The 22,039-nt window shown below is 55.4% G+C and overlaps 1 protein-coding gene across 39 annotated transcripts in view; it reads right to left on the bottom strand.

Moving 5' to 3' along the window:
- PHLDB1 (pleckstrin homology like domain family B member 1) overlaps positions 1–22,039 on the bottom strand; it is a 50,970-nt gene that overhangs the window by 15,255 nt on the left and 13,676 nt on the right. For 7 of the 39 annotated variants that reach the window (XM_063693569.1, XM_055355045.2, XM_063693564.1 and 4 more), the window contains 12 exons: positions 17,753–17,878; positions 14,163–15,508; positions 11,336–11,608; positions 10,759–10,899; positions 10,516–10,653; positions 7,766–7,894; positions 7,269–7,424; positions 3,814–3,924; positions 3,565–3,654; positions 2,814–2,957; positions 1,043–1,213; positions 447–587 (listed from right to left, as the gene is read on the bottom strand). In XM_063693569.1, coding sequence (XP_063549639.1) covers positions 447–587; positions 1,043–1,213; positions 2,814–2,957; positions 3,565–3,654; positions 3,814–3,924; positions 7,269–7,424; positions 7,766–7,894; positions 10,516–10,653; positions 10,759–10,899; positions 11,336–11,608; positions 14,163–15,508; positions 17,753–17,878 — 2,966 coding nt within the window. Of the gene's footprint in view, positions 1–446; positions 588–1,042; positions 1,214–1,599; positions 1,705–2,813; positions 2,958–3,564; positions 3,655–3,813; positions 3,925–7,268; positions 7,425–7,765; positions 7,895–10,515; positions 10,654–10,758; positions 10,900–11,335; positions 11,609–14,162; positions 15,509–17,752; positions 17,879–21,264; positions 21,458–22,039 lie in introns of those variants that run through there. The other 32 variants (XM_063693584.1, XM_063693587.1, XM_063693589.1 and 29 more) reach the window with 17 other exon arrangements.

Genomic DNA, 22,039 nt, shown 5'->3' with positions numbered 1-22,039 from the left:
CACTGCTGGAGAGACCAGGAGAACAAAATACTGGCAGTTCTTCCCAGGACACACTAGTTCCAGTTGCCACAGGCCCAAGAGCCTGTCAGGCCCCCAGACTGGGTGAGAAGCTCCGGGTGTTGGGGGCTGCCAAGCATAGGCCAGACCCACAGCCTAGCTCAGCACAGGGCACCAAACAGATCCCAAACTGACCACGGCTCCAGAATCCTCTTCTACCAGACACTCAATCAGATAGTTTTAGACTATGGAGGCTGGCCCTCCGGTTGCCCACATGCCAGGATGGCTGCCCAAGGAGTGACCCTCTCAGGGCCCAGAGGTGCCCTCATTGCCCTGACTGGGCTGACGCCTCCACTCAAGGTGGTACTGTGTGGCTGATGGATTGGCAGGAGGTATCAGAGTGGACAGGTGCAAAGGCTGGGGAGGACGGGCAGTGAAGGAGGGGTTACCTGCAGCTGACGGGAAGCTTTGGCGGGCAGAGGCGGGGGAGAAGAGTGAGGGGAGGCTGCAGCGGGGCCAGTCCCCAGCCCGGCCATCAGCTCCTGGTACCACTGCTCTAAGTCTACAGCAGGGAGCAGCAGCTTCTCCATCTGGAGGTGGGAATGGGGAGGGGAAAAGGGGACAGGAGAGGAAAGGCCAGGAAATAAAGGGAAAGGAAAAGGCAGGAGAAGAGAGAAAGAAGAAAGAAGTGGAAGAAGGAAGGGGAAGGTTAAAGGAAGGCCATATCAGGGAAATGGACAGGAAGGTGAAGGAAGAAGGGGGGGAAGGAAGGGAGAAAGGAGAGCATCAAGAAAAAGAAGAGAAAAACAGTGAGACAACAATTGCCCTGAATGTACTAAGGGCAAAGAGAAACAGTCAGGGTACAACTTCCAGACCATAGACATGTGCTACACCAGCCATGAAACCAGCCATCAGACAGAGCCTGCAGGCACTGGGCACTCCCCTTGGGCTGGCCCAGAGCCAAGAGGCCAGGTGAGCAGGAGCAAAACACACACAGAGCACACCAGTCATGGGTGGGGGTAGCAAGAACTCACAAACCACCAACCTTAGGTGAAGGCGTGATGGAAGCGAACGAGGAGGAGGGCAGCATGGGAGGAAGGCAGGTGGTGGGAACCAGGTCCCGGGAGGCGGAGGCCCAGGGAGGAAGGCCTGGCACAGGTGCTGGGGGCATGGGCGAGGTGCCCCGCATCACCTTTAGCTGCTCAAGCATCACGTACTTGGGGCAAGGCCAGACGCAGGAGGGAATATAAGAGGTTAATGGAACCAGAACACATGAGATGGCCCTACCCACAGGGGAAGGGAGGGAAAGGGCAGAAAGTACAGAGCCTGCAACCTAGGAAAGCCAGAGTCCTCTCAACTCGACACCCTCATCCTAGAGCAGAAGGCGTACCCCTCCCCAGGCCATAGGAGCTAAAGAAAGCTCCCAAGGCCCCAGGGAAAAAAAGAAACCACTCCCAACCTCCCCTTATGCAGGCTGCCCTTCTCCCTCACTGTCGAACACAGACCCTTCTGTCCCCCTAGCTCCACCCAGGCCCGAGGGGGAATCTAGGCCATCCATAAAGAGGTCCTTGGGCATTGGTGGGCACCCTCGGTGGCTGGTACCTCACTGTCAGGCAGGGGCTGGGCGAGCACACTGGGGGAAGTGGCAGAAGCATAGGGGTCCAAGCGGGAACACAGCTGGAAAACTTCTGCCAGGGTCACATATTCCTGGGGTGCCCAGTAGAAGGGGAAGGGGTGGGCAAAGAAGGGGTTAACAGGGTTCAACAAGGTGCCCAACACCCCAAACTCCACGCCAGGCCACAGGGCCATCACTCCATGTCAATACAAAATCCAAGGCAGGGGTAGGGTGCCTGCTATGCCCATAGATGGCTGCAGGGAGTGACAGAGACCAGAAAAGGGCAGCAGAACCAACTGTCTGAAGGCTCCTCCTGCCCTCCACTCTTAAAGAGCCACTTTGGCATCCAGTCCTGCCCCAAGCAGACCCTGAAGGCCCATGCCTGAATTCGCCCTGGGCTGGGGGCAGGCAAAGAAGCCCACAGAAGACCTTCTAAGAGTTCACTGAGGATCAGAACCCAGCTTCCAGAGACCCCCTCCCCGTCCCCAACAACCTGGCAGTCCCCAGTGGGGCACACACATGCAGCATTGAGCACCAGTCACACCATCCCCAGGGTCCCCTCACACCCCATCAGCCTGGGCAGGAGCTAGAAACAGGTGGGGGAAGGTGGAGACATCACCAGGGCCTGAGCAAGATGGGCTGTGAGAAAGAGGCCTTAGCAAGGAACAGCTAAAAGCCTAGCAGAAAAATGGGCCCACTGCCCAAGATGAGTCCTTGGAAAGATGCCAACACATTCAACTGTGGGTTGGGAGGATAGGGACTGTCGTATTCATCACCTGTCCTTAGAAACTGAGCTTATCTGGGTGCTGGGAGCATGGTAGACCTCCACAATGCATGCTGAATCAAAGCGCAGGATCATAAGCCTGCTCTACCCAAGGGGCCCATCCAGGCCTAGCTCTAGAACCAGGTTGTCCTCTGGGGTCATGGAAAAGGAAAGTCAGCCAGAGGGTCCAGCATGTTGTGAGAACTAATGAATGGCATGCAGAATATAGGCAAATTAATATGCAATTCAATGGGCTGCCCAGGCACTCTATGGAATGGCGGCATGGCATGCTCGCACACACTCTCCCAAACTCTGGCCAGCCAAGAAACTATCACCACATGCCCTTCAGCTAAGCCCTGGGAGGAGCTGTAGGCAGGGGCTCAGCGGGCAGGCAGACAGGCAGTGGGCAAAGCAGAGCACGCAGTTAGCTGTGATTACCTCTTGTGCTTTGGGGCAGAGAAGAGTGGAAGCAGGTGGGGTTAAAGAGACAGAGGAGGCCCCAGCCTGAGAAGACCCTGGGAAAAGGCCCAGAGCCTTAGTCCCCAGCCCCATCTCTGAGGACTCGGAGATGAGCAGCTCGGCCTACAGAGAGGGGACACGGTGAGGGGCTGCATCCCTCACACTTGGCCCAGTTCCCCACCGCAGGCCTAAATTGTTTGTGTAGTGAGGCAGGGAGGGAGGGAGGGAGGGAACGAAGTTGGTAAACCAGATATGTTCTATTTGGAATTCACACACCAGACATACAGACTTGGGGAAGAACCACTTAAGGGGCCTCAATATCCTCTTCTGAGACAAATGCCTAACTCAGGACTGAAGCCCAAGAGCCCCAGGATCAGCACCCCTATCCCTATGCTCCCCTTCAAGGTGAGTCCATCCAGCCCGGCCCCTACCAAGCCTCTGAGCTGTCTACCCACCCAACCCAGGCCCCTGAGTCCCCCCACATATATTCAGCCACCAAAAACAGTGAAATCTGTGGGCTCCTGGGAACCCCAAAGGCAACTAAACAGAGGCAGCTGGTAGCCATGGAAGATCAAATCCCAGAGCTTGGGGCCATTCCTCCTCAAATCTCTCCCATTCAGGAAGATGCCCCCACACAACCTCAGCTACTGGGGTGAAAGTGCCATGTGTTACTCAGAGCCTCCCAGGACACCCCTTGGGCCTGAAGCTGGGGCTAATCCAATCATGATACCTCTTTGAGGGTCGATGTGGTCTTCGGGAAAGGCCTGCCCCCTGTGAGTGAGTGGTATCTCCTTTCCAGCACAGTCAGCTTCTCCTTCTCCTGCGAGCCCAGAATGGCAGAGTCAAAGAGGAGTGGGAGCCAGGAGACTGTGTGAGGGGGCCCTGTGCTCCACCCCAGCACATTTACACCCCAGCCCTTCTGCACTCCCCTCCCACTTACCCTACTCCAAATCTCCCGGCCCAACCTCAGGGACCCTACCTTTTGCAGCAGCTGTAAGGAGGCATTCTTGTCCCGGGCCAGGCGTTCTGACTCCTGCACGGCCTGAGCCCGGATCTGCCCAGCCTGACTGTCCAGGACGGCCAGGCGCTCCTAAAGGAGATGGGGTGGTTGATCAGGCCCTGGGGAGACAGGGCTGAGCCCAAGGTGAGAACTAGCTGGCTCTCCTGCCCAGAGACTCGAGGCTCAGGTGAAGGGGATCAACCAGCTCTTCTGCTTGGCCTCAACTCACCCTAAGAAAACAGGCTGCCATGTGGGCTCCTTGCCTCGGGCCTCCCTCCCTCCCTTGACCAATGACCCCTGTGCCATTAGGCACACCACTCAGATCCTCAAATCTCCCTTCCCTTACCCCACAACCAATGGGTCCCAAAGCCTAGAGCCACTCCATCTGCCTCATTCTCCCTGTCCCAACCCCACTTGCCACCACCCAAATCCAGGCCCTCTGCTTCCCTGGTCTGGACCTTCTCACCAGCCTTTGCTTCCACTCTCTCAACTTCCTGATCCACTCCACACTGTCACAAATATCTTCCTAAGAGGACTTTGAGGTTTGTTTGCTTATCTGAATTTTCTAATCTTTCTAAAAAGAAAAATTACTTTCTAAAAAGGAATATTACTTGAATAATTTTTTAAAAATCCACAAGTAAGGTCAGATCATGCCTCTCCTCAAAATCTTTCAGTGGCTCCTCATTACACACAGGATAAAGCACAAACTCCTTACCAGGCATTCGGGGCTCCCGAACCCTTTGCAGCTCCCCTCCCTCTTACAGCCTCCATGTCCTTTCAGCTCAGCCACACTGTACACTCAGCTGTGTAGCTGTAAACTCTCAGGCCTTTCTTATGTCACTTCCTTAGGCCAGAAGAGCTGTTCCAATCTTCTCTACCTATCAAGAGCTTACTTATCATCTAAGACTAGACCAGATGCTATCTCCTCTCCAAAGCCTTCCTTGATTGCCGATTTCTTTGCTCCTTCCTCTGTGCTCACATTCTTCTGTATCACCATCTGCCTTTATTATTGTTATTTGTGAATATATCTGTTACCACCACCACCAGCCTGCCCCAAATGTAAGATCCACATTGTCTTTTCTGTCTTTATACCCCCAATAGGGCTTTTAGAACAGTACCTGGCTCAACAATCATGTGCTAAAAGGAAATGAAAAGATAGTAAGTAAGGGGGAAGGATGAGAGATGGGAAAAATGGGCTGGGTTAATCCCAGGAGGGCTTCCTGAAGAAGGCGGCCTTAAACCACCATCTTTAGGAACAAATCATGGGAAAGGAAGAGTTAAAGAAGGGAGATGTCCTAAATCTGGGGTCAGTCCAAGAAAAGACCAAAGTAGGCTGGCCGGGCGCTGTGGCTCACGCCTGTAATCTTAGCACTTTGGGAGGCTGAGGAGGCTGGATCACCTGAGGTTAGGAGTTTGAGACCAGCCTGGCCAACAGAGTGAAATCCCACCTCTTCCAAAAATACAAAAATTAGCCAGGTGTGGGGTTGGGGGGGCACCTGTAATCCCAGCTACTTGAGAGGCTGAGGCAGGAGAATCGCTTGAACCTGGGAGGTGGAGGTTGCAGTGAGGTGAGATCACACCATTGCACTCCAGCCTGGGCGACAACAGCGAGACTCTGTCTCAAAATCAACAACAACAACAAAGTAGGCTAGGCAGTAATCCTCACCGCAAGAGCTGCCATCTACTAAGAACCCATTAGGAGCCAGGAACTCTGCTAAATGTTTTGCATTTGTTACGTAATTTAATAAGCTCCTTTATGAGGCAGGTGCATTTATACCCATTTTATAGGTGAGAACACCAACATATTTAGGAGCTAAGATCTCTTAGCCAGCTAAGTGGTAGAGCAAGGATTAGAATCATCTATTGGACTCCCAGACCAGTACTCTGAGTCACTCTGAATCAGAGTGGAAAGGGCAGGGGAGCACAGGGCACCAGGGCAGACAGAGCCTAGGGTGGGACACTAGGGTCTGAGGATGAAAGCTGGATAAGGTTCCTAAGGAGGAGCATGGGGAAGAATGTGACACCCCAGGTCCTAGGGGCTGAGCTCCGGTTTCCCAGGAGGCAGGGTGGGTGTGGGAAGAGGAATCCACTACTGCCAAGCCCTCCCAAACTCCCTGGAGCTTATACTCACCAGAACCCCAAAGGGATGAGATTAGCTGATCTACAGCTCCCTACCGCATTCCCTCCAGAAAGAAAGAGGAAGAGGCTAGAGAAGTGCCCGCCCCTAGCCTCAGTGCAGTACAGTCGAAGGAACGTGGGATTTGGGCCAACAGGCCTGGGTTCCAATTCTGACTCTGAAGCTTATATAATGGGAGGCTTTGGGCAAAATGTGTAGCTTCTCCTACTCCTAGTTTCCTTGTCTATAAAATGGGAATAACAGCACTTGTCTTGTGATACCGTCCTAAGGACAGCATGAGGTAATCCAAGGAAGGCTCCCAGCAAGGTGCCTGACACACACCCATGTGCTTAGGTGTGTCAATTTTCTTCCTTCCTTTCATCAGTCAGTCTTACATCCAGAAAGTGCGTTTGTAAGACAGCAGCTCAGGGAGAGAAGCATGCGATCTGGACTCAAGGAAAGTCCAGCAGCTCCCCACTTACCACCAACCCCAGGCTAGCCAGCAAATCCCCTACGTCACCAATTTTAGACACCCCTCCCCAATCTCACCACCCTCACTTCCCCCACACTAACTCCAGCCAAGCAAAATGTACATGCATGTGTGCATGTGCATGGCCACAAGCTTCAGCCATAAGGGTGGAAGCCGCTTGAGCCATCCTGTCCAATCCCTCCCTCACCTCTTCCCAACCCTTACTAACACATACCTTCTCCCAGCTTTACTCCCCAAACATACACAGTCACCTGCGCCACCATCCTGTGGTCTGGCTGAGATCAGGAGCAGATGATCACAGTATCTAGCTAGCGTGTCACAGCCGGCCAGGCCACAATACCCAATAACCCTTGTTTTATAGCTCAGCCAAGGCAGGGCTGAGCCATGGCTGGAACCGAAATGAATGCCCTTTCTAGGGCCCCTAGCTGGCTCTAATATCCAGATCTCAAATCTTTCTGTGTGTCCCAGCACTTCCACCAGACAAGAGCTCTGCAAGCACAGGGGCAAGCCTCCTCCTCCTCCATCTTTCACCTTCCTGCCGGGCCAGTGCCAAGCTCTGAATGGGAGCAGAATCCACTTTCCACTGGAAGACTGAGGGGAGTCAGAGCTTAATAATAATAGTTATTCTTCACCGAGTGCTCATTACAATCACATCCTATTCTGTCTTTACATCTTGTTTAATTCTCACAACAACCTGTTATAATTCTCATTTTACAGACAAGGAAATCCAGGCACAAAAGACGAAGTTAACTTTTGTGAGGTCATTGGGATTCAAACCCAGGTCACTGGCCTCCAACAGCACGCAGCAGGGAACGAGGTGGGGCACACCTTCCTCTTGGCGATGCTGCGGAGCAGCTCAGCCTTGCTCCGGAGCAGCCCCTGGCCGGCCAGCTCGCGCTCCTCCTCCACGCGGCTCTCCCGCTCCAACTGCTGGAACTCCAAGTCCTCAAAGAGCTTTGTCTCAGTCTCCAAGGCCTCTGCCTCCTTCAACGACAGTGACAAAGGGGGTTGGGTGGTGCTTGCAATGCCACTCTGGGCCTGGAAGACCAGGCCACAGGGGCATGCGTTGTATGGGGCTGGACCCGGGGAAATTGGGTAAGAAACCTGCCTCCCCCCAGCTCCCGCTGTACTTGGCCTTGCCCTTTTGCGGGCATCATGGCCTGGAGCGCTGATTCCCCAACCTTCCCGGTTCCCTCCAAACCGCAGCACCGACCCTGGTGTCCGGCAGGTACTGCAGGGGCCAGGTGGTCCCGTCCCACCGCTCTCCTCTCTTCCTTCTGGGGCGTGGCCCGCGGGGCCGGGGGAGGGGGGGCGGTGGAACTGACCCTTCTTAGCTGCTCCTGTAACTGTTCCCGCACTGACTCGGGGCAGTTATCGAGCTGCGTCTGGAGCTCGGCGTAGAGCGCCTGGCGGGCCTCCAGGTGCCTCCGTCCCGCGGCCAGCTCCGCCCTCTCCTGGTCGGCGGGAGGGCGAGGGAGAGGGCGGGGCACAGGGGAGAAACAGAACACACACTCCTCAACTCCGGCCCGGCAGCGGCGGGAGGGGAGCGCGGGAGGGCGGCCAGGGCGGGACAGAATGGGGGTCGGCAATGGGGGTTGAGAGAGGAGAAAAAAAGGCTGGAATCAAAGAGAATAACCAGGTGAGGAGAAAGAAAAGGGCAGAAAGGGAAAGTGAGGAGGGAAAGAGGTGAAGAGGGAGAGGGCCCAAGGCCAGGAGCTGAAGGGTAACAGGGCAGTCAGAGGTGCAGGGGATGAGGTAACACAGGCAGAGGTGTGGGGGCAGGGCACAGATTTTGGTCTCCTGAAGTCCCTTGAACTGAAATTGTTGGGTAGGTCTCGAGAAAAGGCCCTCTGTTTTCTCTCCAAACCAGTCAAGGCTGGTTCTGCATCACAGAGCCTCCAGCTCTCATCCCTCCCCTTCTACTACAGCCCAGAGACCAAAATTTAACCCAGGGAAAAAGGGTAGTGATGGTGAGGGTTAAATCCGGGGTTGGGCATCAATCAGGAGCTGAGGATGTTAAAGCAGTGCGGCAGAGGGGACCCCAACACAACACCCTTGGCCTCCCTCCCCTCCTGCCCAGGGTCGGGGTGGGGTGTTGGCCCTGCAGGCTGAACTTCAGGGATGAGGGTTGCAATTAGTTCGGGCTGTTTCCATGGTAATGAGTCCCAGGAGTGGGTACAGAGAGGGTGGACGGTTCTGTCTGGGGTGAGATGACACCTATGAGGGTGGGAAGGGGGACGAGGGGAGGGTTTGGTGAGTCACCCCTCAAAGGACAGGCAGAGGAGAAACTGTGATTACTGATTCCAAAGCCAGAGTGGAGCCATGGGCTGAGGGCAGGGGAGAGGGAAGCCGAGTGAACCCTCCACACCACTGCCATCACTACCACCATCACCACCACCACCATCACTACCACAGCCTCGAATAACCTCTCTTCCCCACAGAGAAAGCGAAGTCCAGGCCTCCAAAAAACTCCAGGTCAGTGGGAAATGAGGTTAGGCAGGTTCCTTCTGAAATGCTGAGCTTTATCCCTGGGAGTGAGGCCCTGTGCTGAACCCAGTCACTCCCATCCCTCTACCCAACTCATCTACCCATCCCCAGAGAGGAGGACCTGATCAGGCCAGTTCCTGGGGTCTAGGTGCTTCCTCATCCTTGGACTCAGCCTTTAAAATACCCTGTGTTATAGGTGGCTCAGGAGTGAGGAGAAGAGTAGGGGCTACCCATTACCAACCTCTGATGGGTATCTGAATTTGGGAAGCCCCAAGGGAAAGCTAGGAAGGGTAGCCACTATGTTGGCAGAGAGGTCCTGTTCAAGCCCTCCAAGACCACGCCCACAACTGGGCCTCCTTACTCCTTGGCTCCAGAGGGCAGGCAGGGGAATAGGTGGAAGACAGCCTACTCTGCTGTGCAGGAAGCTGCCAGGAAGCTTCCTTGGGTTATCTCATGCTGTCCTCAGACAGTAGCCTAAGACAGCAGCCTAGGCATTTCCAATGGAAAGAACTCTTCAGTCTGAGCAGCTCCACAGCCAAGCATTTCCCCCACCCTCATACCCCTCCTGCCAATGCCCCCTTGAGTAAAGTTGAGCTACCAATCCTCCTGCCAATTCCTTTCATATAAAAACTCTGGGGTCCCACACCAAGAAAAGAAGGAGGCAGCATTAGAGGGGAGAGGCCAGGGGCACAGAGGCACCCATTGAGTTAGTGCAAAAGCGGGCATGGCTCAGCCCTGAGTGGCACTGGCAGTTAGGGGCATGCGGAAAGCCCAAGTCAGTGATTAGAAGGGACGTTAGTATAGGCCTAGTTGGCAAGCGTGGAGTTAATTTGGCACAGAATTTGGGAGTGTGGTTTTGGGGGCCAGAGCCAAAGCTCCAAAAAAAAAAAAAAAGGGTCAAAGAATTTTTAAGATTCTCAAAATTGAGGGCAGGAGGAAGAAACTCAAAAAATCCAGAAGGAAAATTAAATTATTGGAAAAATACTGTCAGATCCAGAAATAGATGACCCCTCTCCACTTCAGAGCTTTTGGCACGATGTTGGGCATCTGGGAGTGGCCCCTGCAGGCTGGCACGAAATCTGAAAGGGGCAGGGGCAGGAGCTAGGATCACCTGGGATGGGAGGCTGCAGATCCTGAAGGCTCAAGGGAAGCGAGGCCCGAGGGCCATCTCCCAAAGATCACAACGTAAGCACTTGTGGCATGCTTGGAGGGAGATGTTCTCCAGATGGTGGGACCCGAACTTGAATCACTCCCCAATGTCAGTCCCTTGGGCTGTGCTCACTGCCCAAGAAGGGGCTTTGGCACTTCCTAGAAGGGCCATAAAGGGCCTAGGATGGCAGGCACCCAGAGGTAGCACACAGACCCAGACAGAGGAGACCCCAGACACCAGCCCAGCCCCTGGCAGTGCCCTCCAAGCTGGTTCCTTCCACAGAGGAGGACAAGTCACCTTGTCTCTGGAAAGCCACAGAGACCACTTGTACTGCAGAATGGATGATGAGGTGAAGGGTACAGGGCCCCAGAGAAGACATTTCTCCTTCTCTCCCAGGCCACTGGTACCCAGCACTAAGCTGGGCCAGGTGTGGGTTACCTTGTCCCTCTCCTTCTGGATGCCTGTCTCCAAGGCCACCAGCTTCTCCTGCAGCTGATCCACTGCCTTCTGCTCCTTCTGCAGCAGTGCCCGCTCTGCCTCCCTCTCTCCCTGCAGCAGTGCCCGCTCCATTTCGGCCTGGGGGCAGACACCAGGGTGCCCATCAAAGCAGCTGACTGTGGCCCCTCTCTGGGGCCTTCAGTTGGCCTAGGGAAGAGTCCAGCTAGGGACTTCACGGCTCACCTCTCGGGCTGACTCCTGCAGCTGCTGCTCTAGCTCCTTCACACGGACCTTGAGCTGCTCCACGCGCCCCAGCACCTGAGCCCGCTCTTCTTCCAAGGCTAGCACCTCTCCCTGGAGCTTGGTGCTAGGTGCATCTTCGTGCTGGAGGGGAGGGAAGCTATCAACTGAGGAAGCCTAGAGCCTTTTGGAATCAGACTAAGAAAATGGATCACCTGTTCCTCCAGGCACTTGCTGAGGAATAGCTGGACTGAGACAGGAGGCTAATTCCCTGCCCCCCCCACCCAACCCCCACCTTTGAGGGGAGCAATAAGGGCTCTGCGGAAGAGAATATTTACCACTGAGTGCCAGGCCTGGGTGGGGCCCCATGGAAAGGCAGGTCATAAAGCGTATTTATAGCTTGGGAAGCTCATCAACACCTCCCTTCTCTTCCTTGTCTCATTTCTGCACCTCTGCTCTCTAATCTCTTCCCAAACTTGATCCTTCCCCTCACTGGACCTTGGCATTCGATACAACAGCCTCCTCTGCCCCCAGCAGGTCCAACTTCAGCCTCTTTGTCTTGCCTACCCCTCCATCTCACCTCCTGCTGGGTGCTCTCAGTGCTGCTGCACTCCTCCTTGAGATTTTCCTCATCTGAGCGCTCCATACTCTCCCATAGGCGTTGGGTGGCAACTCCAGGCTCCTCGCTGCTCCGCCCAGAGGCCCCTGCAAGGCCTCGTGAGGGCCTCCTGCCTGCCAGTGCCAATGCTGCGGTGGCCTCCCCAATGCTGGGAAGCTCCCCAGCCTCAGGTCCCCCATCAGCCCGGCTGTATTCGGCACACAGGTTCAGGATGGTCTCCAGGCGCTGGCGTTCCTGGGGAGGATGGACAGAGCAGGACATGAAGGGGAGGAAGCTGAGCCCTGGTGGGGATAGAGCCAGGTTCAGTATCCTGTCAGGAGGGAGAGCAGGGTTACAGGGGGCTAGGACATCAGTGTCAAGTCAGGAGAGGCCTGACCCCAAGACCTAGGGGAGGCAGAGGGAAACAGGGTGCCCCAGAAGTGGGCAGGAAGAACCAGGCTGTTGTGCCACATGCCCACATGGCATAACAGCCTGGTTCTTCCTGCCCACTTCTGGGACAGCCCCTTCCGTCTTCCTGTTCCTTTCTTTTTTCAATCTACCCCAGGACACACAGGAACACACCAAATGGACACACAGGAACACACTAAACACATACAGAAACACACTGTTAAGCAGACTACAGACCACAATGAGACACAGATAAACTCAGGTGCTCATCCTGACGCAGGTACACACAGATCTACAGACACAAGGACACACACTGACACACCAGCACTGATGCACAGGCACACAAGGATACAACATGTGCCCTGGCCCTGCATTAATAGGCAGGTACAAAGACACCAGCCCTGACATGCACAAATGCACACTGATGCACACTCACAGATAAACACAGTCTAGCATACAGACAGGTGGGCACGTATGCAGACAGACAGTGCTGGAAAACAGACCCATGAGCCCACAGGGACCAGACACCCAACCACAGACATACATGGAGAAGAGGTAGACCAAGGACACGGCCCTCTTTGTCCCCACCTCAGCTCCAAGTTACCCTCAGGCAGCCCTTGGCTGTTTATCAGCAGGATGGGCTGCTGCCAGTCCTTGAATGCCCAGGCCCATGAGTGAGTACTCCCATGGCCCTACCACTTCATCCACCCCTCTCCACATACACACCCACCCAGATACAGTCACCTCTCAGGGGCCTAGGAGGTAAAGGAGGGATGACACAATCACATTCCTGGTCTTTGTCGCCTTCTCCTGCAGGCCTACCTATAGGCCTGAAGCCTGGTTTGTGAGGCTTCCATGGCTCTCTAGGGTCCCTAGACCTCCTCAAGTGTCTCTCATCACTTACAGTTTGGCCATGAACCCAAACTGCAGGAAGTGGAGAGAAGGCTGGAGAGGTGTTCTCATACACTTACCCAGCTTCCCTCCTGTTGCTTGCCCAGTTCCATGGCAAAAAAAAAAAAAAAACCGGAACAGAGCCTCGGCACCTGGGAGGCTGGGCCAGTGCCTCCACCCCTGCTCCAGGACCCAGATAAGCAGCCTGGTTGAGGTGGGAGGGGCAGGGCGGGCAGCCTCCAAGACTTAAAGTGGCAGGTGAGGCAGGTCAGGACTAGTGGTAAGACGTGTGCTTATGTGTGGGAATGGGGGTGGGAAAACTGATGGAGGAGTTGGGGGAGGCTGTGCCTGCCACTCTGCCTGTGCCAGGCTCACTGCCCCCTCTCCAGGATGAGACCCCAGCTTAGAATGGCCATGCATTCCTGTCTAGACCAATGCAAAAACAGTGAAGAGAAGATGCAGCAAAGGAAAAGATGGGATCCGCCTCATCTCACCCCCATCCAACACAAACACACAATCCTATACCCTCATCCAAAACTGTCCCAACCTCTTCCAAAAGCATCTCCAGATGCTTCAGTTCTGGTTCTCATCAGTTCTGGTTCTCTTCCTCAAACCAATCCCAGGGTTCCTGCCCACCTTCCAAAGAACCCTGTTCTGCTTGTAAGGGACAGAGGGCAGAATCCATTCTTCTGTACATGGGCTCGACTGTGTACACACCAGCCAGAGCCCCTTAAGCTCCCTGAGCTATCTGGGGAATCCTGGCCCCCACCCAGCTCAGATGCCATCTCCAGGACAGCTGCCTAGAGCCACACCCAGCCCCTGCATGCACCCACGTGCATGCACATGGACACACACAGTCACAATTACACAGGCTGGCTAACGGTCAGGCCAGGGTTGCCTATCCTGCTCTGTCCCTCTACCCTGCCACCCACACTCCTAGATGATACTGCCTGGGCCAGGATGAGCAGCTCCCACCCACTTGTAGAGGCCAAAGACAAGCAAAAAAGAAGGACAAGGTACTTTTCTAAAGAACAAGTCTCAGAAAGAGTCAGACAGGGGACCTGGGTTCCAATTCTAGCTCTGCCAGAACTTGCTGTGTGACCTTGGACAAAGCCATTCCCCTCTCTGAGCTTCAGCCTACTCATCATCACCAACTGCTTCTCAAACTGGGAGGTTCAAGGTCTTACCATACCTGTGGTATGTTTTCCTAGAGCTTCTCTGTGCTCAGGTAAACAATGTGAAATTTAATTTAACATTAAAACAAATGCTATGTTGAATAAATACAAAATTAGCAAGAATTTAAAATAAAGCCTTAGAGATTTCAAAGGAATTTGTTCTTCACGGCACCAGAACCATAAGATATTGATCACTAAAGTGTATCCTGGAGGTGGGGAACCTTGAGAAGCCCAAGCCCTGTTTGAGGGCCTCTCCTGCTCTGCCAGCTGGCCTGCTCGAGCCCTGGCAGAGACTCTGCCATGGACAGTGGCAAGCCTCCCTGGCACCCGCTCACCAGCCTCTCCATCTCCTGCTCCCGGAGCCGCTCTTGGCGCTGTCGCCGGTGGTACTCCAGGAGGTCGTCCTCATTGTCACTGATCTCTGTGATGCTATTTTTCCGCTCCCTTGTGACAGGCACCCGCAAGTCCCCGCTGGAGAGCTTCCTCTGGACACAGGGACTCTGGCAGGGTGAAGCCCCAGTAAGAGAGCCCAGACTGTAGGCTGGGCTCAGCCTGCCACTGAAGCTGCCCTTGCGGGGTGCCAGAGACTCACCCAGTGTGGGTGAGGGGCTCCGTGTCCTACGGCCCCGTGCCCCCAGCGTCAGGGAGAAGTCCTCTGGTGAAGCCCCATGGGCTGCCCAGCGCCGGGGCCGAGGACTCTCTGCCACTTCCCTGTTTAGCTTGGGATCTGGGGTGGTCCGGGTGGGCAGGGGGGAGAGAGCTCGCCGGGACAGAGACGGACTTAAGGGGGGTAGTTCTCGCATACTGTCCAGGCCCCGCCGGCCCAGGCGGGGACTCTCAGGAGGCTGCAGGGTACGGGTGGCTAACCCATCTGAAAATGTTCGGCCCACCAGTTGGCGTGAGGGGCTGGTTGTTAGCACCCGCTCACTGCCTGGAGGCTCACGGAAAGGGCTGGGAGGGCGGTCCTGGAGTGTGCCAATCTTGTTTCGGGGAGCAGGGACTGGAGGCTGAAACTTGGGGCTGCCAGGAATGCTGGTGGGTTGACTGAGAGCACCAGAAGCTGGGTATTCACTCAGGCTGATGGCCACCACAGGCAGCTGCCCACCCAGCCGGGGGCTCTCAGTGGCTCTCCGGGCCTCCGCCAAGACAGTAGCTGCAGGGCTGTCTGTCAGCAGACCCCGGAGGCCAGGGCTGGGAGGCCTCTCATGGCCCCCTTTCCTGCTCAGCCGAGGACTCTCGGAGCGAGCACCACTTGGGCGGGACTGTGGGGGCTGTAGGGCCAGATGGTAGCTGGAGGAACGGGCAGGTACCAGCGGGGGCACAGAAGGTCCTGGCTCTTGCCCACTGGGTGAGTGACTGGCACAGCTTCCACTGCTGGCTGGTGAAGAGAGTGGAGAGAAGGCTGGAGAGGTGTTCTCATAGCTGGAGCCCACAGACATGGCGCCGGGGCTGGTTGGGGGAGACAGCAGGTAGCGCCCACCGTTAGCCATCGGCGACAGTGGAGAGGTTGCGGCAGGCTTCTTGCCAGCAGCTCCAGGCTCCTCTAGCACCAGTGAGTCCATGATCTCTTGCAGGTCCTTCTCAATAGAGCTCACCAGGGAACTGTGGCTGGCACAGGCAGAGGGTCCCCGTGTTGCAGTCTGTGGGGTGTGGTTCCCATTTACCAGACTTTCTGATTCTGCTGGAGGGAAATGCAAAGGTCTTTGACTTTAGGGAGCTGCATATGCATAAAAGCCAGAGCACTAGCCCACCTCCTCCTAGCACAGTGAGGCTAACAAGGCTCTGGAGAAGAAGCCAGGAGATGTGGTTCTGGTACCAGCTAGCTCTGCCACTGACCTGCTATGCAACCTTAGCCAAGTCACTTGTCCTCAGTTTCTCCTTCTGTAAAGGAAGGGAATCGGCAGGGCCTTCCTGCCTGTGACTTAAAACAGTTAACAATGGTAGGCACTTCTAAGACTATTGTTGTCAATTCACCCCAAGACTAGACTCCTCCAATCTATATCCTATATCCCTCCTCAAGAAGGGCACGTAGGCCAGGCGCGGTGGCTCACGCCTGTAATCCCAACACTTGGGGAGGCCGAGGCGGGCAGATCACTTGAGGACAGGAGTTCAAGACCAGCCTGGCCAACATGGTGAAACCCCACCTCTAATAAAAATACAAAAAATTAGCTGGGTATGGTGGCACATGTCTGTAATCCCAACTACTCAGGAGGCTGAGGTATGAGAATCGCTTGAACCCAGGAGGTTGCAGTGAGCTGAGAACTGCCTGGGTGACACAGCAAGACTGTCCCCCCCCAAAAAAAGAGGCCAGGCGTGGTGGCTCACGCCTGTAATCCCAGCACTTTGTGAAGCCGAAGTGGATGTATCACCTGAGGTCAGGAGTTCGAGACCAGCCTGGCCAACATGGTGAAACCCCATCTCTACTAAAAATAAAAAATTAGCCGGGTGTGGTGGCATGCACCTGTAGTCCCAGCTACTGGGGAGGCTGAGGCAGGAAAATCACTTGAACCCAGGAGGCGGAGGTTGCAGTGAGCCGAGATCACGCCACTGCACTGCAGCCTGGGCGACAGAGTGAGACTCCATCTCAAAACAAAAAAAAAGAAAAAAGAAAACAGAAGGCATTATACAAAGAAGATGGGCGCCTGCTGCAGAGCTGGCCAGAAGTTCCAGGGGCTCCTAGTCTAATAGGATGTCAGAGCCTCCCAACGTAGGAACCAGAGGCCCAGGGGTGAAAAAAAAAGAAAAAGAAAAAAGCCTGCAGGGCTGGGTGAGGGGTGTGTGCTGCACCACTTCGTCCAATCAGAGGCAGGGGAGGGAGCTAGTGCTAATGGCTGGTTCCTGGAAGCCAGGCTGCCAGCAAGGAGGTGAAGCTCAGTGCCTCCAATTATCCCATTAAGCCACGCCAGCAAGAGCCTGCTTTTGCCATGCCCCAGCACTAGTCAACCATACAGGAGTCCCTGGAACCACTGCCCCAAACAGCTAAGGGAGTGACATGACAAGGCTGGGGTGGGGGCAGGGTAAAATTAACTAGGGAGTAGACTGGGAACCCAGGCTTCTGAGCCCCCAGAGGACTGGAAAAGATCGAGGGTAGGGAAAAGAGAAGGGAAAGCCTTTGCAAGACTGAGTTTGGGTCCAAAATTATGGGGACTGTGTGGGATATAGTCAGAGGGGATGCCATGGATACTGATAATCCCAGTGACCACTCACCTTTCTTCAGGTCCCCAGGCTATCCACTTAGGCTGCTGATACCACCCCACCAGGTGTACCTGACATCCATGTCCATCTGTCCCAGCACCTGTCACCCCATAGCCATCTAAATGCCAGTGCAAAGTCTGAGATGGTAGACCCATAATAGCCTCCTGGTCTGCACCCCTCCTGCCCCCCTGTGCAGCTGGGCTGAGGGGGCCTGTGTTGGTTCCCCAGAACAATCACCAATTCTCTTCTGGGGATCAATAATTCACACACAAAATACAGCTGCTCCACTGAGTCATCAGCGGGCAGGGCATGGAGTGAGGGTTGGGTGAGGCCCAAGGACATGATCCCCACCACAGCTTACAGGGAGTTCAACCTAATGCTTCCTTCTGCCCCTCAGGGTACCCTAGAGGGTGAGGCTCCCTGTGGTGACACAAGTGGGCCAGAGTTCCAGACACTGAGTGGCATCCTCCAGGGCAGTGGGGTACAAGCTGGCAGAGCTTGCCATCCCTCGAGGCACATAATTTCCCAATTTTAGCTAAGCAGCACTGCCTTGGTTAGCTCTCAGTGGCCCCACTGCCTGGCATTCTCCAACAGCCCATGGCAGGTGGCAGTGAGCCCAGACCTTAGGTATTGTCCTGCCCTAACACTCCAAGTGTGGCTGAAGTGAGCAAGGAGGAGGACTGCTGAAGGAACACCACCAACCCAGCACCCTGCCCCCCTCGGTACCTACCAGGAACAGGGCTGTAGGGGGGCCCAGGGGCTCGGCCCCCTGTTGGAATCATGCTTTTCATCCACTTGGCTTCAGCCGGGTGGTTAAAGCGAAGGAAGGTGGACTGACCCAGGCACAACATGCAGCCTGCGGAGAAAGCAAACACTTGAAGACCGGGTGTGGTGGCTCACACCTGTAATCCCAACACTTTCGGAGGCAGAGGAGGGTGGATCACCTGAGGTCGGGAGTTCGAGACCAGCCTGGCCAATGTGGTGAAATCCCGTCTCTACTAAAAATACAAAAATTAGCCGGGCATGGTGGTGGGCGCCTGTAATCCCATAATCCCAGCTACTCAGGAGACTAAGATCAGAGAATAGCTTGAACCCAGGAAGCGGAGGTTGCAGTGAGCTGAGATCATGCCACTGCACTCCAGCCTACATGACAAGAGCTAAACTCTGTCTCAAAAAAAAAAAAAGAAAGGAAGAAAGAGAGAAAACACTTGGAAGGGCAGGCAGGACTGAAGTTACCCCACCTCACAGCACTAGCAGGCTCACCTCAGCTCTAAAGACCCATCCCCATCTGCTCTCAGAGTCCACACAGTCCACACCTGACCTTGCCTGTGCTTGAGATGGGCACCTCCAGGGCTCCGCAGCACAAGACAGAGTAGAAAAAGCACTGATGAGTGAGTCCCAAGATCTGAGTCCTCGTTCTAATTCCTCTTCTTACTAGCTGTGAGATCTCTGGGTGAAGTAACTTCACCTCTGAATCTAGTTCTCTTAATCAGAAAAATGGGGACAATACCACTGATCTTGTAGGGTTAATAAGACAGCGTATGTGAACGTACTCTGTAAAAATATATTCAGAGAGGTCAGGCGCGGTGGCTCACGCCTGTAATCCCAGCATTTTGGGAGGCCGAGGCGGGCGGATCACCTGAGGTCAGCAGTTCGAGACCAGCCTGGCCAACATGGTGAAACTCCGTCTCTACTCAAAATGCAAAACAGCTGGGGGTGGTGGCGTGCGCCTATAGTCCTAGCTACTTGGGAGGCTGAGGCAAGAGAATTGCTTGAATCCAGGAGGCAGAGGCTGCAGTGAGCCGAGATCACGCCACTGCACTCCAGCCTGGGCAATAGAGCGAAACTCCGTCTCACACACACACACACACACACACACACACACACACACACAAATGTTCAGAGAACACAGACACCCCTGTCCCCCAACCCCAGCATGTATCCATGATCCATCTATCTGCCCCTTGGGTAGAAGGGTGGAAGAGTCAGTCTGAGAGGCAGCAACTTCCAGGGTCACAAAAAAAAGCTCTGAGATAGGGAACAAGGGGAAAAACCATGGATCAGTCAGATGACCTGGGGGGGTCCTGAATTTGCTCCCATTCTTTCTTGTTTTGTGACCTTAGGAGAGCTGTGCACTGCAAGTCTAGGGAGCGACCACCACCTTTCTTTCTGACTAAGCACCCTCTGCATGCTCCCTGGTCTCCCCTGGCATCAGGCCAAGACTAGGCCACCAGGCCCAGCCTCAGCCAAGCACATTCCCAGGCAGTAGACACAAGCCCAGTCCTGCCCGGGAAGTGTGAGTACCTGGAGGGGGAGGGCATGTGGGAGCTGGAAAATGTAGCCAGGGGCACCTGGAGTGTGCACAGTGGCAGGTGTCCCCACAGGCGCCTAAGTGTAGCTAGCAGAACTCCACCTCCCAGCCACACCAGGTGCTGGAGGGCTACTGCAGAAGATACTATGTTGGGAGAAGCCAGAGCCCTGTTGCTCTCTACCACCAATCCTTCCAATTTGTCCACACCCCTGGCCCCCGGCCTCAGCCTCCTGTCTACCCAATCTGGTGCCACTTGGCACCCCAAGCTTCACGCCAGTCTGAGCTAAGACTGGCAGAGAAGTCTACATTCCTGGACGCTGAGACAGTTCAGCTCAGGCAGGCCGCAAGGGCAAGAGGCATCCCAGGCCACGTGAGTACCTTGGCAGGTCCCTTACTGAGAAGCTCAGGAGCCTGTTCCTGGGATCCTGGGCATTGCTTGGGTTGGGGGTTTAGTAGGCTGAGAAGCCCATGGCAGATAACCATAGTGAATAAAGCCACTCACTATCCTGGCATACACAAAGGCCCTCCCAGGCAGCCAGACACCAACAATTCTAAAGGAGAGAGAGGGAGCCTTCCCTGCCAAGTCACCAATCAGAGAAGAGGATCCCAGAGTATTGAAAACTGGAATAAATAATAGCCAACCACACTGTCCACCTAATTACAACCACAGCTGTTTCAGAAAGAGCCCTGTCAAGCCCCTCCCCCTCCATTTAGCCATTTAACAAGCCTACTGGTGATGAGTTCACAGGGTCTAGACAGACCCACTCAACCCAGGGTCGTGGGTGGTAGGGATCAGGAGCCTGACCACACAGTCCAGGCTGGGAAGGAGGCAGGGAGTCTGAGTGGATTCCAGCCCAGCAGTGCCAGGCCCACCCAAGTAGGATGTAGGCATCTAGGGATCCTCTGCCTGGGCCCCTATAGCTGTGTGTTTTCTGCCCCCTCCTCAGCCCTTCACCCTCCCCCACATAAGGGGGTGTGGCCGTGCTGCCTCTGGGCTATAAATAGTGATGCCAGGCAGCAGAGCTGGATCCGTATTAATAGAGCGGGCAGGAGGGCAGCAGGACTGAGAGCAGCCCAGCTCCTGCCCAAATTAACTTTCTATTTGCATGCAGAAGCTTCAGGCATTGCTCCGATGCTGGCCCCTACAGCCCCCAGGGGTCTGGCCAGCCTGTTTCTGGGAAGAAGCCTCCTCTCTGCCCACTCCCACCCCAACCCGCAAAGGCCAGCCCTTTCAGGGAGCCCAGGAATCCCTGCCCATCCTGCCAAAGTCATGATCAGTGTCCCCCATGCCCAGAGGGGATCAGGGTCCAGCTGTGTGCAGGTGGGTGGAGGAGCTGCACATCTGGAGGGGAAAAACTGGGCGAAGGAGAGGGTGAATCCTATCTGTGAGAGATGCAGAGGAGAAACACCAACACAAACAGGCTCACACTCATATACACTCATACACACTCATAGTAACACAACAGACTTATGGGCGTACATGCTCACACACTCTCAGAGCTACTGTCACTGCCCTCTTGGTCACACAAATAGAATGGATTGGCCAAAGGGAGACCGAGTGAAGGGAATATGGGAGGAAGGGCCTTGGTCCTTCCTATCAGAGACCCTCCTTGGCCATAAGGTAGACTCCCCTCATTCTAACCAGGACTCTTTAACCCCATCTGAGGGAGGTGGGTCCTAAGGAGGGGACTGCCGGAGCGCTGGAGAAGATAAGGTCTACCGGCTGAGAAGTGCCCCCAAGCCCAGAATCCCCATTTAGAAATGCTCAGGGAACACACACAATCGAGTCTCTCCGCCTCAAGCTCCCAAAGAAGGTCAGAGGACCCCATGCCCCTCCTCCCGCCCACCCTCCTCAAGACGCCCCTCCCAGTCTGAGCTTCTCCAAGCTTGGCTGCTTGGGGACTGTGGCTGGCCCGGGGCTGAGGACTCACCGCCGAAACCGGACCTCCGGACCGCTCGCCCCCGCTAGCTCGGGCCCTCCAGGTCCCGGGCCCGCCCGGAGCCTTTGAGGGGGCGGGCCGACCTCCCGAGCTGCCGGCTCTAGGCTCGGAGCGAGCAGCGAGGCAGCGAGCAGCCGCCAATGCCCGGGGAGGGGCGGGCCGGCCACCAGCGGCGGGGGAAGGGAGCCAGGGAGGGAGGGACAAAGGAGAGGAGGAGGGGAAGAGGAAGTGATGGAGGAGACGAGTGGAGAGCTGGATGGAGAGGGCGGGGCGGGAGGATGCAGAAAGGGAGCCGGCTTGGGATCCTGCACCGAGGGCAGGAAGAAAAGTGGGCGGGAAGGAAAGGTTCAAGGGAGGTGACTGAGTGAAGGAAAGGTGAGAGGTAAGTACAGAGGCCAGAGTGAAGAGCCAGGAGGCAGGAGTGAGGCCAGGCAAAGGACAGGGTCTCATTCCCAGCCCCCCGTGGTAAGAGGTCAGTGGCAGCGGGGCTGGCCGGCCCTGACTGGCTGTAGTACCTTGGGCCAGTCACACCCTCTGGCCTCGGCTTCCTTATCTACAGAAAGTCAGCTCTGACATTCCATGGGTCCATATCTGAGAGAGAGAGGGAGAGGAAAAGAGCAGGGGCTCTACAGGATCCAGCTAGGTCACTAGGTCCTGCTCTGGCCCTCAGGCTGCCACTGTAACAAGGTCACCCTGGGCTGGGAGTTCAGGCCAAAGCAGTGCTCTATACAATGCAAGCACTCAGCCCACCTCCTGTCTCCACCCT

The sequence above is a fragment of the Gorilla gorilla genome, chromosome 9, assembly GCF_029281585.2.
Source record: "Gorilla gorilla gorilla isolate KB3781 chromosome 9, NHGRI_mGorGor1-v2.1_pri, whole genome shotgun sequence".
NCBI lineage: Eukaryota > Metazoa > Chordata > Mammalia > Primates > Hominidae > Gorilla > Gorilla gorilla.
Note: the sequence above shows the minus strand (reverse complement) of the source record. Positions and strands in the feature narration are given on the sequence as shown.